This window comes from Lissotriton helveticus, chromosome 3_1 (assembly GCF_964261635.1).
Source record: "Lissotriton helveticus chromosome 3_1, aLisHel1.1, whole genome shotgun sequence".
Classification (NCBI taxonomy): domain Eukaryota; kingdom Metazoa; phylum Chordata; class Amphibia; order Caudata; family Salamandridae; genus Lissotriton; species Lissotriton helveticus.
In genome coordinates, this window is record NC_136061.1 from 1,087,940,999 (window position 1) to 1,087,959,623 (window position 18,625).

Genomic DNA, 18,625 nt, shown 5'->3' on the forward strand with positions numbered 1-18,625 from the left:
TGTTTTTATCGTGGCTTACACTATCTCTTACGCACATAACTTTATTATACACAGCACTCGCGCAACGCCGTTTCCGGATCTAAACACGCCCCCTTGCATCACACGCTGATTCGACTCCCAACAGCAGACACGGAGTCGCAGGCCAGCAGCCACGAGTGCAGAACCACTAGTTGGCGAATAGGTAAGCGCATAAAATTACCCCTCCTTAAGTCGCAGCACATCGCCGTAGTTGCATTTAACATTTGTGATTTCTTAGCTCAGAGGTTTCTACCAGAGGTGACAGCGGAACCATTATTTATTAGGTTAAAAGAGTTTAAGACATTTCTTTAAGACATTAGTCCCTTTTTAGGGTCCATTTTCAGCGGCAGTGTGAGACCATCTCTTACAGGATTTTAAATTGCAGAATGGGGTCAGTGCATCCCATTTACTTACAACTTATTTACTTCTGAACAGCAAGGCGCGCATAACATAAGCGCGTTATTTTCACTGCAACGCTTGTTATTCACTGCGGGCTGGAGGGAGTGAGTCTCTGTCCCGGGCCCCTGCCAGGGGCCCCTGCAGAGCTGCTCTGTCGCAAGAAACGCCTTGGAAACTTAGCGCCACTCATCAGGATTCATCGAGTGCGTGTGATTGGTGTCTCTCTGCCTCGTGTGCCTTCTCTCTCTCTCACGTACATCTCTCTCCCCTCCCCCCAGATCTCATCCTCCTTAAGGGCCCGCCCCCTCAACGGTGACTCACCTAGCAGGCATCCAGCTAATGAAACTGCTGGAGTTTAAAGGGCTCCTACCTGCTCCAGCAGACCCCGGTCATGTGACATGGGGGTGGGGGCGCAACGCCCCCCCACCCCCCATGTGGGGGAACACCCAATGTACTGTAACCCGACCGACCCACTCCATTCTTATCTGCACGAGCCTCCTCGTGCGCAGCCTGGTTCCCCGCCTTAACCTTGTAATTAGACGCTTTGCTGCCCTTCCTTAAGCCACCAAAACGAGGCCCCCCATACCCCTCCACTCTCTTCGCTCCCACTCCTGTGCTTTTTCTCCCTCTAACCTGCCTCCGAAATTGAAGCGTTTTTATGCCCCCCACCCTCCCCCCGTTGCGTCTCTCCAGGCCAAATTCCTCTTCGTCAGTACTCTGGGAGACAACTCCTAAGCTGAGGCTCCTGCAGCAGCCCCCCGCCACTCGCGCTCGCCCCTCGTGCGCCTTTGTCTACCCTTTAACCCGACTCCCCATTGAAACCTTCTTCCTGATACTCGGTGCGTCACCCCATGCCAAATACCTGGTTTGTTTTACTCCGAGAAGAGTAAATCATCTGCGCAGGATCACAGGATGTTGAGCCACTCCCAAGTCGGCAGCTCTGTGCATAGGCCACATCACTTCCCCTATGGTCCCCACTATAGCCTACGGTTGCCTAGCGGGCCCCATTGACTAACTTGCGTCTTCTGTGATCCTGTCCGCCCTCCGAGCTTAGCCTGCCACTCACGAATTGCAATTTTCTAACAACCATTGAGCCAGCCCCAGACAAAACACTTCAACCCTCCTATCCTCACACATCATTAACCTACCCTCCCGCATATTGCTCCACTCCTGCTGCCATATGAACCATCGCGCTGGGGGCAATGCAGTCCTCCATGCGCACTGCTGCTAGGCCCGCAAGGTGGTACCTGGGCTAAACATTGGGTGTAGCCACACCCTATTGTAATTGTATACCACTCTTCACCCTCACTCACCCTCACTCACCCTCACTCACCCTCACTCACCCTCAACCCCTCACTCACCCTCACTCATCCTCACTCACCCTCAACCCCTCACCCTCACCCACCCTCAACCCCTCACCCTAACTCACTCACCCTCACCCTCACTCACCCTCACTCTCACTCACCCTCAACCCCTCACTCACCCTCACTCACCCTCACTCACCCTCACTCACCCTCAACCCCTCACCCTCACACAGTGCAATAGGTCTCGGAGCATTTGAGTTAGAGCTTTTAGATTTGTTTATGGCTTTTTTTATTTGTAATTCTTTAGCATTGGCTACAGGAAACAAAAATGCTAAAGATTTACAAAAAAAACCCATAAACAATTCTAAAAGCACTAACTCTAATGCTGCGAGACCTATTGCATTTCCAATGCTTGTGTGCCTTTCTGCCCCGTTAGACTCGCTTTTTGTGCCCTTCTGCCCTCTGTTAGACCTGTTTTTCCCTTGTTTTTCTGCCCTTCTGTCCTCTGTTAGACTGTTTTTTTGTGCCCTTCTGCCCTCTGTTAGACTCGTTTTTTTCTTGTTTTTCTGCCCTTCTGCCCTTTGTTAGACTGCTTTTTGTGCCTTTCTGCCCTCTGCATCACCACATCATCACTCAGCGCTACCCCAGCATCACTCAGCACCACCACATTATCACTCAGCACTACCATAGCACCACTCAGCACCACCACAGCATCATTCAGCACCACCACAGCATCACTCAGCACCATCACAGCACCACTCAGCACCACCACAGCACCACTCAGTGCCACCACAGCATCACTCAGCACCACCACAGCGTCCCTCAGCACCACCACATTATCACTCAGCACCATCACAGCACCACTCAGCACCACCACAGTATCACTCAGCACCACCACAGCATCACTCAGCACCACCACAGCATCACTCAGCACCACCACAGCATCACTCAGCACCACCACAGCACCACTCAGCACCACCACAGCACCACCACAGCATCACTCAGCGCCACCACAGCATCACTCAGCGCCACCAAATTATCACTCAGCACCACCACAGCACCACTCAGCACCACCACAGCATCACTCAGCACCACCACAGCATCACTCAGCACCACCACAGCACCAATCAGCACCACCACAGCACCACTCAGCGGCACCACAGCAACACTCAGCACCACCACAGCATCACTCAGCACCACCACATTATCACTCAGCACCACCACAGCACCACTCAGCACCACCACAGCATCACTCAGCACCACCACAGCATCACTCAGCACCACCACAGCACCACTCAGCACCACCCCAGCATCACTCAGCACCACCACAGCACCACTCAGCGCCACCCCAGCATCAATCTGCGCAACCATTCAACAACAACTGGTTCAAATATGTTCTCTCAATGTTTCAAACTTTATTACAAATGTTACAAAAAGATGTTAATATTTTACTTCTGTTCTTGGATTTTCGTCACAATAAAATACACTGAATAGAATCTTCACAAAAGTTATTTACAAAAGTTTAAGCTATTGCCATTATAAATTAAATTCACTTTTTATTTACGTATTAATTATTTTAAAAAATTATAAGCCATTGTAATTTGTAATATCAATACAGCTAAGTCATGTAAATACAAAACATGTTGCATTACAAATGCTATAGGTGTCACATTTGCGAAAGTTATAACTATTGGCATTGTAAATGACAAAGCTATTAATTGAGCTATTTTCAAAACCAACACATAAATTAAACAAATTGTCATTTACAAGACCAATAGCTCAAACTTTCCTAATGGGAGACCTATTGCATTGCAAATGCTTGTTTTTATATCTGTCAGTGCTTCCTGTTGAGGTTTAATTCTCGTGACAGGCGCCTCATTGCCTACTTGTAACTATTCTCTGACCCTGCTTCAAGGGTCAGAGCAGGGTCAGAGAATAGTTGCAAGTAGGCAACGAGGCGCCAGGAAGCACTTACAGGCTTACAGCAGCAGGTGCCCAAGTTGAAGTTAATTTCTATGCAACCCTTTTGTAAAAGGTTACAAAAAATTAGCTTCAACTTTTGCACCTGCTGCTGTACCCTGTAAGTGCTTGGCTGAAAATTCGGCCCCGCTGATTCGCGGATTTTAAGCGATTTCGCGAGATTCGCGGATCGCGAAATCGCAGAAAATACGCAAATTCCGCGAGCGGAACGAATTTTCAGCCCATGCATAAAAAAACATACCCACCCACACACAATGCACCCCAACATCCATTTTCAAACATTATTAAACATTATACATTTCATTTAATTAACATTTCTAACCCTATTCCTATCTCAACCTGGTAGGCCCAAAACGAGTAAAACGGACCCAAACGAAAACCGTAACTACCGCCTAAAACACACACATCCTACAAGTACCCAACACTAGAAAACCTATACACACTCCACAAACACTCAAACTATATATATAACTTAAATAAAATACTTAAAATTAAACTTACCCTTAAATACGCGACGCAGCCTCCAACCGCGAGCTCTTCCAAGTCGAAATGACTTCAAAATAACATTACGCGGTTACAAAATAGTCCCTCACAAACAAATAGTCCCATTCATATTAACATTAAATAACCTTCTAAAATTATTTAATTTATGTTCCAGTCAATATTGTCTAAATATTATATTTATTTTAATTAAAATAAAATCTAACAATGTTCAAACAATTATTTACAATGTCCTATATGTTATTCTGAAATACTTTATATTAATTAAACAAACATTTACTTTATTAAAAAATACTTACATGACTGTATGAATGTGAAATACTGTAGAACATGTTACTATTATTTACTCGTTATATGCACAAATAATGTACCTAAAAACATTATCTGTCTAATAACTATTTGCCTCTGTAAAAATTATTATTAATAATATTTTATATATTAATATTTAATAATGTCTTGCAAAAAATACAATTGGAAATTATATATCAATGTCAACAATACCTACTTTTTATCCTGATATATATATATAAATATGTTTGCTTTAAAAAATGTTTAAATATACAGACACTGTATTATAAAAGTATAAACAAAATTGTTCTATATGACTTGTAAAATTAATCTTTAATTTTACAGTAATAAATGTGATTCAAACAAACAAATGTACACTGAATAAATGATACTTTTCTTAAAAATGATTGTATTAAAAATATGTTTACAATAAAAATTATTTTTTACCAATATACAACTGTAACTAAAATGCAAATATGTTACTACACTATATATCATCAAAATACAAATGTGTACTTAACATTGAAAAATGTCAATAAAATTATTTTCTCATTTTATTACCCTCTTTTGGACATAATAAAATCTTTAAAACATGCTTTGAGTCTGATTAATTTAATTTCACTTACTGTCAATTATAATAAATAATTAATATTGTTTATATAAATTTTACTGTATGTTATGCATTTAAATATGGTAAATATCATTGTATTTATTTACCTCTCACATTACTATTCTTATATTTACTATAAGTACTTTACACACATAAACTTATACATACATATAACTACTTACTTACATACTCCTAAAACACAAAATATAAACACTACTAACAACTAAACACAAAACACATATAATTTAACATTACCACTCCCAAAAACACTAAGGGGCCCATTAGGATAGCGGGCAGAAAATCATCCTGACCGCCATGGAGGTGGAAAACAACCGCCCGTCGGGACCGCGGATAAACCGGCGGTCAAATTAGGATCAACCACCAAAAAAGACTGACCGCGGCGGTAGTGGGCTAACATAAACCGTCCGACGCATGCGGTGACGTCTAAAAACCGACTGCTGATGTCGGAAAAGCAGTGTAAAAGCTACACCCTGCCGCAAGCATAGCAGAGACACCGCACAGGAAATTAGGGTTTCCCGATGGTCCCGTGGTCCGAACCGCTGTTTCCGACCGCCGCGGTCACACACTGCAGTGAATGGGAGAGACAGAGGAAGAGCTGCAGCATAGCCACCGCCGCGGACGGTACATGAAAAACATGGCGGACGAAGCCAAAACATCACAACAATGCCTAACTGAGCACAAATCAAAGTAGCCACAAAGCACATACCAATGTAAAAAAATAAAAAAATTAAAAAAATACTCCCAGGACAACACCCACAATACACCTCACAGCAAAGGCCTAATTGGACACACCCACACAGCTGAGTATAAATACAGGTCCTTCACTGACCACAATTCTTTGCAACACTCCAGAAGAGAAGGGCATACACCAGATCTGAGAGGAGAGGCAAAATAACATAGCACACACACTCATCACACCACCAGCACCATCACACCAGCACCAAAAACTCCCCAGCACACAACACTTCTCACACCCACCACACCCACCCCTGCACCCACAAACACTGCAAACACCAACCACCATGGCAGCACAGAAAATGCCAAAATTCACAGAGGGTGAGTTGACAGTCATGGTCAATGAGATAGTGAGAGTGGAACCACAACTGTTTGGTAGCCTGGTCCAACAGACATTATTAGTCACAAGGACACAAATGTGGGAAAGGATAGTCCAAAGGGTCAATGCAGTAGGGACCACCCCGCGATCCAAGAAGGAGATCATGAAGCGGTGGCATGATCTCAAGAGGGTTGTCAAGGAGAAGAGGAGCAAGAACTGGGAGCTGGCGAACGTTACTGGCAGTGGCCCTCCCATCCCACAGAAAATATTCACAACATGGGAGGAGAAGGTGCTTGCCATACTGCATCCTGAGAGTCTCACAGGAGTATCCGGGGGAACGGAGGCTGGTAAGTACAAACAAATGCCAACCAACACACTGATAAGTACTTCCTTTCACAACCCAAACACCATTGCACTGTTCACCCTCACCTAACAGGTAGCCAGCCATCTTCACTGTGAGGCATGTTTGGGGGAGGGAGGCCTGCACTACCACTCCCAGCATGCCCTTTATTCACACTCCAGCAGCATGGAGGCCTCCCCCACCCTGGAGCCATTGCACTGTCCACCCTCACCTAACAGGTAGCTAGCCATCTTGTATTGGAGCTCTGCTTGAGGGTGGGAGGACAGTTTCACTACTCCCAGCATGCCCCCTGTCCCACACTCCAGCAGCATGGAGGCCTCCCCCACCCTGGAGCATGTGTCAGCCATTGCACTGTCCACCCTCACCTAACAGGTAGGTAGCCATCTTGTATTGGAGGACTGCTTGGGGGTGGGAGGACTGTATCACTACCACTCCCAGCATGCCCCCTGTCCCACACTCCAGCTGCATGGAGGCTGTGTGTGGCGCAGCATACCCACCTCCAGCAACCCATGCCAATAGCTATCGCACTTGGGGACAGGGGTGGTGCTGGCGTCACACCGCCGTGGACAGGTGGTAGCAACCGCCATATGTGTGGCGCAGCATGCCCACTGCCAGCAACCCATGCCAATAGCTACCGCACTTGCGGACGGGGGTGGTGCTGGTGTCTAGCTACCGCCTGTCCACGGCGGTGTGACGCCAGCACCACCCCCGTCCACAAGTGCAGTAGCTTTTGGCATGGGTTGCTGGCGTTGGGCATGCTGCGCCACACATATGGCGGTTGCTAACGCCTGTCCGCGGCAGTGCATCACTGCCATGGGGCATAGCCTCCAGCCAATGTGAGCGACGATTGCGGTGGCATGATGCAGGTTTGAAAATCGCAGCATGCGTGCTCCGCCACTGGGGAGCTGGTAATTGGATGGGTTTGAAAGATGCGCCATCGCGGTAGCGCACCCCTGGCCCCTGCGGTGCATCACTGCCGGATGTATGATCCTACATCGCGCACCAATACATCGCGGGATTTAACACCGCGGCTAAGACATCGCACAGGGCAACACTTCGCCCTCTGTTATATCGCACGCCTTTACAACGCGAATGCGTGCATTCCTATCGGCAAGGCTGCAATATCGTAGACGCCTACATCGCATGTCACCACAACGCGTGTACATGTATTAGAATCTAACACATGTACCCGCCCCTAACCTTTGGCCCCCATTGCCCCCTCCCTCCCCACGACGCTAAATCTTGTATTTCTATTTCCCCACGTTTTTTTTTACACTAAATACTGCACGCAAGCATAAGTCGGGCTACTATTCTAACGTGAGTGTGGCGGAGTAAATGATTCTATTAACCTAGTTCAGCGGTATGTTCATTCCTCATCCCCGCAGCTGGCACTTTGCCTGTTATATGATGATTATGCCTTAAGTCTCAGGGTACGAGTTACCGTAAAGGGGCTTGTTAAGGGCCTGTTACATATCTTCGGTTTTGAGAAATAATTGTGCACTTCACAATTATTGCCTTCGCGCTACCCGTAGAATGATCGAGAACATCTTCTCAGATGTTTCAGCTTGGTTAGAGATATGATAGACTGTATATTGTTTCCCAAAAGAAAAGATTTCCTGAAATATCAAAAGTAATGAAAATAATTGATGTTCTACAACAACAAAGGAGAAAGTCTCGCATCTGGTTCAATATTCACCAAACAGAAGCAAAGAATCCTCCCAATTTTTCGTTTTTAATAAAGTGCACGTTTCACAATTTTATAAGCTTGGAAATTCGATAGGATGAGTTGGAGGATAAAATGGCGCATTGTTTTGATTAGATTTTCTTGAAAGAGGTCATCTTTCCGTATTATGAAAATGTATTCTGCTGCATAACACTTGCATACCTTTCACCTATTCTCAAACACCGCTCACCCTGCACACTCACCCACCATTTACTGCGCACAGTCACCCTGACATTGTGCAGGCAGTCTGATACTGCTCACCCACGACTCACACAGTCCACCATCCAGCCACCCATCCATCCATCCACCAACCCATCATGCATCCATCCATCTACCCACCCACCCATCCACCCATCATGAGTCCATTCATCCATCCATCATTCATTCATGCATTCATGCATCCATCCATCAGACCACATCCTCTTCCTGTCATCGAGGTGGTGTTAATACACTGTTTATTAAATATTATCATCTGCGCTGTAACCCCCCAAAAAACATTGGTAACACACCTTGGCATAACATCGGTAACACACCTTGGCATCAATAGCCACTGTTTATGAATTAAAACATATATAGCCACTGCTGATTAAATATTAACCTCTGCGCAGCTAATCCGGTGTTTATTACATATTATCATTTGCGCTGTTAATACAGTGGTTAGTAAATATTAACATCTGCGCTGGAATGAAATAATAAATATATAAAAGAAAATAGCCACTGTTTATTAAATATGAGGTTGTGCGCTGTAATGACTTGATATGAGGCTCGAACCTTGTTTGACAGCACCAAAGTCGGCAGAGCTATCAGTCAGACCACATCCTCTTCCTGTCATTGAGGCGGTGTTAATACACTGTTTATTAAATATTATCATCTGCGCTGTAACCCCTATGCTGATTAAATATTAACCTCTACGCTGTTAATACACTGTTTATTAAATATTATCATGTGCGTGTTTCTTTTATTAAATATTATCATGTGCGCGCTCTTGTTGTCGATGTTAATCCAGTGTTTATTAAATATTATCATGTGCGCATATAGACAAATATTATCATGTGCGCTGAATAGCCAAATATTATCATGTGCGCTGTATATCCAAATATTATCATGTGCGCTGTATAGCCACTGTTTATGAAATATTCCTCATACAGTAATTATTAAATATTAATATGTGCGCGCTGTTGTTGTCGCTGTTAATACAGTCGCTGTTAATACACTAGCCACTGTTTATAGCCACAGGTTATGAAAGATTAGTGATTACTAATACAGTGATTATTAAATATTATCATGTGCGCGCTCTTGCTAGCCACTGTTTCTGAAAGATTACAAAATATTAAGAAAAATGTAGCCACTGCTGATTACATATTAACTTCTGCGCTGTAATGAAATTATAAATACATAAAAGGACATAGCCACTGTTTATTAAATATGAAATTGTGCGCTGTAATGACTTGATAGGAGGCTCGAACCTTGTAAACAGCACCAAAGTCGGCAGAGCTATCCATCAGACCACATCCTCTTCCTGTCATTGAGAGGGTGTTAATACACTATTTTTTAATATTACCACCTATTACCACCAGCTGTTGCCACTGTTTATGAAAGATTAGTGATTACTCATACAGTTATTATGAAATATTACACGTGCGCGCTCTTGCTAGTCACTGTATATGAAAGCTATGAACGCTTATGTTTATTTAAGCTCTTGTTTCGCTTAAATATTAACCTCTGTGCAGCTAATCCAGTGTTTACACCCCTTCGCTAACACCCCTAGGCATCGCTAGCCATGTAATCGCTAGCGATGTATATGCTATTGCGATGTAGTGCCATGCGTCTGTATAACAAGCGTTGTGATGACAGCCGCGATGTAATAGTCGCTTTGCGATGGCAGCGCGATGCGATACATTCGCTGTAATGGGTGTTTCCCATGAAGCTCTGCCGTCCGGGTGAGAAAAGTTGAGACCTGGCACTTGAGAGTGGAGGTGTCATCCTCAAATGTGGAGATTTGCAATCCAGCTTCCGTAATGGGCAATGTAGCTTTTTGAAATTCCTGATGAATCAAAGCCAAATCCATTCACACCTGTCCGATTTTTATCTACACTGCTGCTTGCGATGTCTAGATAGCTTTAAGAATAGGGGTAAGGTCATTGGGTGGAAGGACAGATTTATTGTCCTCAGTTGGGCCCGTTGATGCATTGGTGTGGCCAGTAGTATATTGGTCCATGCGTGCCTGTGATGTAGCAGATCAGGTAGGTCGATCCTTGCCCATCTCCACAGGATCGCAAGATGTCCGGTCTCCACTCCGGAGGAACCAGCCTGCCCTCCACAGAAGCACAACAGCACATGTAGCGGGCCTCGTATGTGGAGAGATCTCTCTCTGCAGTGAGTGGCGTTGAAGTTGATCAAGGGCCCATTATCTCCAGGGTGCACTCCACTGAATTATTAGGAGACTCCCTTCCAGAGAAGGGCACTAGCACAGAGGAAAGGAAGATGGCGCAGCAGCGCTCTCTTCGACCAAGTGAGTCAGCGACCCAGGGAGAAATAAGTTGGTCCAGCACTGCTAATAGGTCATTACAATGAATGCAGAGGTACAGCAACAGAGGTTGGTCGAGGGACTCCCAAGAAATTGACATGGCAGTTTGCCTCCGAGGGGCCGCACTAAAGATGAGTATCATAAAGGCCAGATATCCACGGGCTCAATGGAGCACGAAAGAGCCACAGTTAACAGGTGCAGGGAGAAGTATAGCGCTAATGGCCTGAATTTTTCCACCCTCTCAGTGCACCGCCTTTATCCATGTCGATGACCTAGTCACAGCTCCCCACCAGAGCCGTGATCAACAGCAGGCGGGCAACTAGAGCCAAATTTCGGGGGGGGGGAGGGGGGGCTGAAAAATATTTCGGGGGGGGGTCTAGTTCTTCCAACCATAGACAGAGAGACTGAAATAAGGGGTGAAAAGACAACAAACACCTAATCTACAAGTAAATGGTCTTTAAAGACCTGTTAAGTACTCGGGTGCGGCTGCAATTAGAGCGTAGCCAGCCCGCGAAGCTGTCTCCGGTCGGGCTGACACACACGGGGGGGGCGGGGGGGGGGGCTGGGGGTTGGCGGGGAGGGGGGGGGGCTGATCAACAGGTGTTCGACACAGGGCAGGGAAGGACCCAGCCGATCTGTCAGTATGAATGAATGAGCCCAGCATATAAGTCCAGCGCTAGGAAGTAGAAAAGACCAGGGTGGGCGAGTGAAATACCCAAAGCAATGCCAAACCAGGTGTAGAATTATACCAGTCAAAGGGCCTGCAGCAAAGACCCTGCTCTCATAAGAGGCCGCCAACACCAGTCGAAACATGGGGGAGGAGCGAGAGCAGCACGTAACATGCGCCACAATGGGGCTTTGCGGGGGGTGGCCGACCGGAGGGAGGCTCGCCCCCCCGGGGATTTTGGGGCTCCGGGAGGAAGGGGAGGGGTACAAGGAGGCAGGACACAGGAAGGGCTTTTTGGGCTGGTTGGGCTGGGTGGCAGTCTGTTGGGCTCCTTTTGGGCTAGGGGGATACATAAGCGGCCATTTTAGGTCACTTGTCACCATTAGTTGGGACAGTGACACAGCAGCCGGTCTAGGTTAGGAGTTTTTTGTTGTGGAGTTAGGGTTTTCTGTTAGTGTGGCAGTCGTTTAGGTGCTGTGTGTAGTTGGAGGAAGAGCGCTTTCGACTCACTTGGTTTCGTGGCTGTTTGTGTTGGCGGCGGTCGGTGTCGCGGAGAGCAGGCGAAATGGCGGCGGAGGATATGTCTGATCCGAGGGTGCGGGAGGCTCTTCGCTTGCTGGGAGAGGCCGGGAGGACCGATCTGTTGCGCACCGGAGTGCGGGTAAGGCCACCGCGGCGCGCTGCTGATGGCGCCGCGGCAGCTGTGGCGGCCTGTGACCCACCGCGGTCACGTGTGCAGAAGGGGGAGGGGGCGGGAGCCGCGAAGAGGGCGGCGCGAGGTGGCGGACTCATGGCGGCTGGGGCGCCGAAGCGCAAGAAGGCTCCGGGGAAGAAGCGCGGTCCGTGCAGGAAGGCACCGCTGGTCTTTGTGGGAGATGCGGTAGGGTTGGGGGAGGGCGGACATGACGGGGGGCGGGGGGGGAGGGCCCTGAAGGAGCGGGAGCGGAGGTAGTCGGGGGTGTAGGGCCTGCTAGTGACGCGAGGGAGGGGGTGGGCGAGGGACGCGAGGGGGGAGGGGCCGGGGGCCTGGGGATACTGGTGGTAGAAGACGGGGGGGGTTTGGAGGGGGAAGGGGGCGAGGGGCCGTTGGAGGGGGGGCAGGGGGGTACAGGGGAGGCGGGGCATGGTGTTTTGGAGGGGGTTGGGGGGGTTTCACCGCTGCTCATTGAGGAGACAGAGGGGGAGGAGGAGGAGGGGGTGGGGGGTGAGAGTGGACAGGAGGTGGTGGACGATGAGGAGGAGCAGGACAACTCGATAGGTGGTGGATTGGTATCCCTGGGTGGGGGTCGGGGGGTGCTGGGGGGAGGGGGTGCGCAAGGGGGTAGGAGGGTGCAGGTGGGGGGTTGGGGGATGCGCCGGGGGGTGGGGGAGGAAGGGGGTGGGGAGAGGTTTTTTGGGGGACGTAGCGGGGGTGCGTATAGTTTTGAGGGTGCGGGAGGGAGCAGCAGGGGGGATTTGCGTGGGTGGGGTGGGTGGGGGGATGTGGGGGGAGGACAGTGGGGCGGGCCGGGCGGGGTGGGAAGCTGGGGGTGGGGGGAGAGTGGGTGGGGGGGTCGCCCGGCGTGGAGGGGCGGACATTCTGCGACAGGGGGGAGAGGCGGTTGGGAAGGTAGTGGTGATGGTTATGCCCCGGCTTGCTGGACTTCCCCGTTTTTCTCTTGGCAGGAGCAGTGGGGGAGGGGCTCGGGTGAGCAGCATGCGGCTCCACCCCGCCGAGTGGATGGGCCGGCTCTGCCTAGTACGGGCGGTCGCGCTCCAACGAGGGACCTGGGGTGGTCGGAGCGAAGATGGACGGAAAGCAGATCTCCAGCGCCCCCCTCCCGATGGGTCAATCCGGCCGCCGGGGGACGGGGATGGAGCAACGAGGCAACGGTTTCTTCTGCTTACCAACATGAGGGTAGACGGAGAGTGAGTGTAGATCTGGGGGCCTTGATGACGGAGTGTAGGGCCAGAGCAGGGTTGAGTAGGGTGTCTCCTGGTAGGATTGTGGCGGAAGCAGTGAGTGCGGAGTTGGAGTCGGAGGAAGACGGGGAGTTGCGGGAGGACGGGGAGGTTTGTAATGTTGTTGCCAGTGTTTTGCAGGAATGCCCCCGGCAAGTGGTGCCGCGAGTGACGGCCCCCCCTGTGGATCTGGTTAGGCGGCGGGATCCGGTGAGGACGCCAGCCTTGACGCCAGGTAAGACCAGTACGGGGTCGGGGAGTGGCTTGGGCACGCCTCAAGGAGGCAAGGCGGGGGGTAGTGGTGTTGGAGGACACCACGTGTCAGTGGGGACGGATGCGGAGGGTGGGGATACGGTGAGACTGGTGAAGGGTAGGTATGTGATGGATGCCGGCGTGTGTACTGAAGCGAGTTGCGGCTCGGCGGGGTCGGGCGAGTCCTCCGGTGCGTTAGTGGCGGCGAGTGGTGGAGCGACGGGGAGCGGCGAGGGCCCGGTTGCGGGCGCGGCGGCGGGGATCGCGGGGACGGCCGGGGGGTCAGGTGGAGCGGCTGCGTCGAGTGTCGGGGGGAAAGAGAGCTGCGACGTTCTGGTGAAGAAATTGCCGTACATGGGAGTGGCGAAGCCGTTGGGGGCGCATTTGTCTTTGGCGACCAGGGAAAAGATTTGGAAGGGGGAGTATGTTGAGATATTTAGGTTACTACACAGGGAGTTGATGGCAAAAGAAGGGTCGAAGGAGGAGGAACAGGAATTGGCACGGCGGCCGAGGGTGCCGGTCACGATTGAGAACTGGTCAGCGGCATTCTTAATCTATGCGAGCGTTTATTGCGAGAAGTATCCTGACCGGGCGGTGGCGCTTTTCAAGTACATGGACGTGGTACGGAGGGCGCAAGTGACTTACGGTGGCAATGCGTGGTCGCATTACGATGAAGAGTTTCGGGCGCGTATGGCGTCGGACCTGGAGGCGAAGTGGGGGGAGTTGGATGCGGACCTTTACCAGCAGACAATGAGTGGGGCGAAATTTGGCCGCACGATTTACACGGCCAGTGGTTTGCCACTGACGTCCACGCCCTTTTCGGCTCGCCCCACCCGTGGGGGGGTGGGGCCGGGGGGAGCCGGGAGCTTCCAGAGCGGGGGGCCCTGTTGGGACTTTAACAGGGGTTCCTGTCTCCGGCAGACGTGCAAGTTTAAGCACGAGTGCTCCTCGTGTGGTAAAAGACATCCTGAATCGCGCTGCTGGGGGCTTTGGGGAGGCCCCTCACAGGGTCAATTCCCGGCTCCCGGACTCGGCAGGGGGAGGGGGGGGGTAGAGGGGGGGCGAGTACCTTGGGAAAAGGCTCGTACTCCGGTTAGGCTGGATCGGTTGGAACCACTCTTGGAGGTGTATCCGCGGGCGGATGATGCGTCGGTGCTGCGTCGAGGTTTCAGGGAGGGTTTCCGGTTGGGGTACGAGGGTCCGCGGATTGCTCGTTGGGCGGAGAACCTGAAGTCTGTGAACGCGCACAAGGGCATCGTCCGGGAGAAGCTTTTTAAAGAGGTGAGAGAGGGGAGGATGGCGGGACCTTTTGTGGTGGCACCTTTGGAGGATCTGATCATTTCGCCCATTGGTGTGGTCCCGAAGAAAGAGCAGGGTCAATTCCGCTTGATTCAACATCTCTCGTGGCCGGAGGGCGCGTCGGTGAACGATTTTATATCGGCAGACTTGGCGTCGGTGTCCTACTCGTCCGTGGACGTTGCGAGAAAACTGGTGACGACGGCGGGACGAGGGGCGCTCATGGCAAAATGCGATGTGAAATCGGCGTTCAGGTTGCTGCCGGTTCACCCGGAGGATCATCAGTTGCTGGGAATACAGCTGGACGGGTTGATTTTCGTGGATAGAGCGCTTCCGATGGGGTGCTCTGTGTCATGTGCCTTGTTCGAGCGATTCAGTTCCTTCTTGCAGTGGGCTTTTTCCTGGCGCACTGGCTCTGAGGCGATTACGCATTATCTGGACGATTTCTTCCTGGTGGGTACCCCTGGTTCAACGGACTGCCAGCAGCAGCTGTGTAGTTTTATGGACTTAATGAAGTATTTGGGGGTGCCTTTGGCGCCAGAGAAGACTCAAGGGCCCAGCACGGTGCTGTCGTTCCTCGGGATAGAGCTCGACTCAGCGGCCATGGAAGCACGCCTGCCGGAGGACAAGAGGTCGGCAATGGTAGTTCTGGTGAGGGACATGTTGGCAAAAAGGAAGGTGTTGGTGCGAGAGGTACAGGTTTTGCTGGGGCACCTGAATTTCGCGTGCCGAGTGGTGCGGGCGGGGCGGACTTTTTGTCGACGGTTGGGATTGGCGTTGTCTGGGCTGTCGATGCCTCATCACCACGTACGGTTGCCGGCGGGCGCGCGAGAGGATCTGTGCATGTGGTTGGCTTTCTTGGAGAGGTTCAACGGCGTTCCCATGGCGCCGCCGGAGGAGTGGGAGTGGGACGTGACAATGTCGTCGGACGCGGCGGGAGTCGGCGGTTTTGGACTATACTGGGCGGGTCGGTGGTGCGCGGAACAGTGGCCGGAGCGATGGCAAGCGGGGGGGAGAAGCATTGCTTTTTTGGAGTTGTTCCCGCTGGTGGTGGCTGTGACTGTGTGGGCGCGCGAGTTGGCGCATAGGCGCGTGTTGTTCAAGGTGGACAATATGTCGGTGGTGCAGGTAGTGAACCGGCAGTCTGCGAGAGAACCTCAGGTGCTGAAGTTGATGCGCGTGTTTGTGTTGAGGTGCCTGGAGAACAATATCTTGTTTCGAGCACAACATGTGCCAGGAGTGGACAATGACATTGCTGATGCTTTGTCTCGTCAACAGTGGCGGAGATTCCATGGGCTAGCCACGGAGGCGGAGGCGGTCAAGACGAAGGTGCCGGAGGAGATGTGGTTAGTGGGAGAGCGCGGGTCGTTCGATTGGTGAGGTCATCTGTGGCGGTGTCTACGTGGAAGAGTTATGAACAGGCCTGGTTGGAGTTTCTGCGTTTTGGAGCGGTAAGGCAGCGGGACAAGTGGCGTCGGGAGGAACAGGTGGTGCAATTCATGTTGGGATTGATGGACAGAGGTTTGGCGAGAGTGACTATTGCGGGCAAACTGGCGGGAGTGGCGTTTATGGGTAAACTTTGGTGGGGCTATGCTCCCTCGGCGGGGGAATTGGGAGGGCGTCTTTTGGAAGGTTGGGAGAGAGAGAAAGGGGCCCGGGTGCGGCAGAGACGGCCTATTACGGAGGCGATGCTGGAGGGATTGTTGAATCGAATGCCGGTGGTATGTAGAGATCAGGAAGAGGCGGTGCGGTTTTCCACATTGATGTCGTGGTTGTACTTCGGGGCCTTTAGGGTATCAGAGCTGGTGGGTTTGAAGGGGCAGGCGGGCGTCAGGTGGGGGGACGTGGAGTTCAGGGGCAGGGAGGTTGCCGTGCGGCTGCGACGTTCCAAAACCGATCAAAGGGAGAGGGGCACGTGGGTGGTACTGGGGCCAGGGGACAAGGAGGCGGTGTGTCCAGTGGAGTGGGGACGGCGGTTAGCGGCCGGGGGAACAGAGGCGGGTACGGAGGTTTTTGACAGGGGTGAGGCGGGACGTGTGACGGCCGCGCAGTTGTTATGGGTCCTGCGGCACGCCCTGCGGTCCATGGGTGAGGATCCAAAAGACTTCGGGACACATTCCTTCCGCATCGGGGCGGCGACGGAGGCGGCGCGCCGGGGTTGGGGGAAGGAGGACATTAAGCGGTTGGGGCGCTGGAAATCGGATTGTTTTAAGACGTACGTCCGGTTGCGAGGGGTGGCGGTGGAATGAGAAGGGGTGCGGACTTGGTACTTACATGTGTCTCTTTTCAGGTGCAGTGGCGGGGCCTACGGTGGCGGCAGTGTCCATTTATGTGGTGGGACATTCTTTTGTTAAAAGAGCGGAAAAGGCCGAATGGGAGAAATGCAAGAATCTGAACCTGGAACTAGACGAACAGTTGCTTAGGTGCCATTGGAGAGGAAAAGGGGGTATGCGTTGGCACGAGTTGGTGCCGGTGTTAAATAACATTGTTCGGAGTGGGGTGTGCCCGGATGTTTTAGTGGTACATCTGGGTGAGAACGACCTGGTGCAATGTAAGGGTTTGGCTTTGGTGAAGCAGTTGCGGAGGGATCTGTTGGAGATCAAGAGACAGTGGGCAGGGTGTCACATTATCTGGTCAGAGTTCATTCCGAGGAGATGCTGGAGGGGGGCTGTGAGACCTGGGGCGATTGATAGAACTAGGAGGAAGATCAACAGAGAGATGAGGACCTTTTGCGAGAAGGAGGGATTGGGCAGAATGGAACATCCGGAGTTAAAGTATGGGGCCATATATTTCTTCTTAGAGGATGGGGTACATTTGTCCAGGTACGGGATGGAACTTTATGTAGTACAGTTGAAGGAGGCGGTAGACAGGGCGATAGGGGTCAGACGGTATCCGAAGGTGCAGAGGTCCTAGGGGGGGGGGTCGAAAGTAGTAAAGGCTTTCGAGTGGCGCTTTCTCTAGTTATAATGGGGGGGGTAGGATAGGAGGAAGGAACTTTACTGGTTAGAAGGGAGGGAGTGTACATAGGGCAGAGGTTATAAAACATTGAGCCAGGCGTTTGTGTACATAATAAAGAGGTTTATGAGGTTGTTTGGGGAAATGTTTAGGGGTGGGGGTGGGGGGATTGGCAGATATGTGTTTATTTAGTTAGGCCTAGTTTTGTGCGGCAAAGGCCAAGGTTTGGGGTATGTTCAGGATGCACCTGTTTCCAATAAAAGCGGCCTTTAACACACTATATACCTGTGTCCGGTCGGTTCTTCCCCTCCCCGTCTCCCGATGGGCCCCAATGGGGCTTTGCGGGGGGTGGCCGACCGGAGGGAGGCTCGCCCCCCCGGGGATTTTGGGGCTCCGGGAGGAAGGGGAGGGGTACAAGGAGGCAGGACACAGGAAGGGCTTTTTGGGCTGGTTGGGCTGGGTGGCAGTCTGTTGGGCTCCTTTTGGGCTAGGGGGATACATAAGCGGCCATTTTAGGTCACTTGTCACCATTAGTTGGGACAGTGACACAGCAGCCGGTCTAGGTTAGGAGTTTTTTGTCCCTCCCACCCTCCCTGTGGTGAAGGGATAGGATTAAGGGGTGGATAGTAAAGGGTTTTTGTTGGTTACAGGTGTGTTCTGTGGTAGGGTAAAGAGTGTGTCGCTAGGAGCAGGTGCTGGGGTTGTGTTCTCGAGGTTGGCGCTTTCTC

At 51.1% G+C, this 18,625-nt stretch overlaps 1 protein-coding gene across 1 annotated transcript; it reads left to right on the top strand.

The window, feature by feature from the left end:
- The first annotated feature begins 13,312 nt into the window (after window positions 1-13,312).
- LOC144824872 (uncharacterized) lies at window positions 13,313-17,324 on the top strand. Its single transcript, XM_078683847.1, has 2 exons — window positions 13,313-13,629; window positions 16,221-17,324. Exons 1-2 carry the CDS (start codon window positions 13,386-13,388, stop codon window positions 17,189-17,191), a joined length of 1,215 nt encoding a protein of 404 aa, XP_078539973.1. The 5' UTR covers window positions 13,313-13,385; the 3' UTR covers window positions 17,192-17,324.
- The last annotated feature ends 1,301 nt before the right edge of the window (window positions 17,325-18,625 follow it).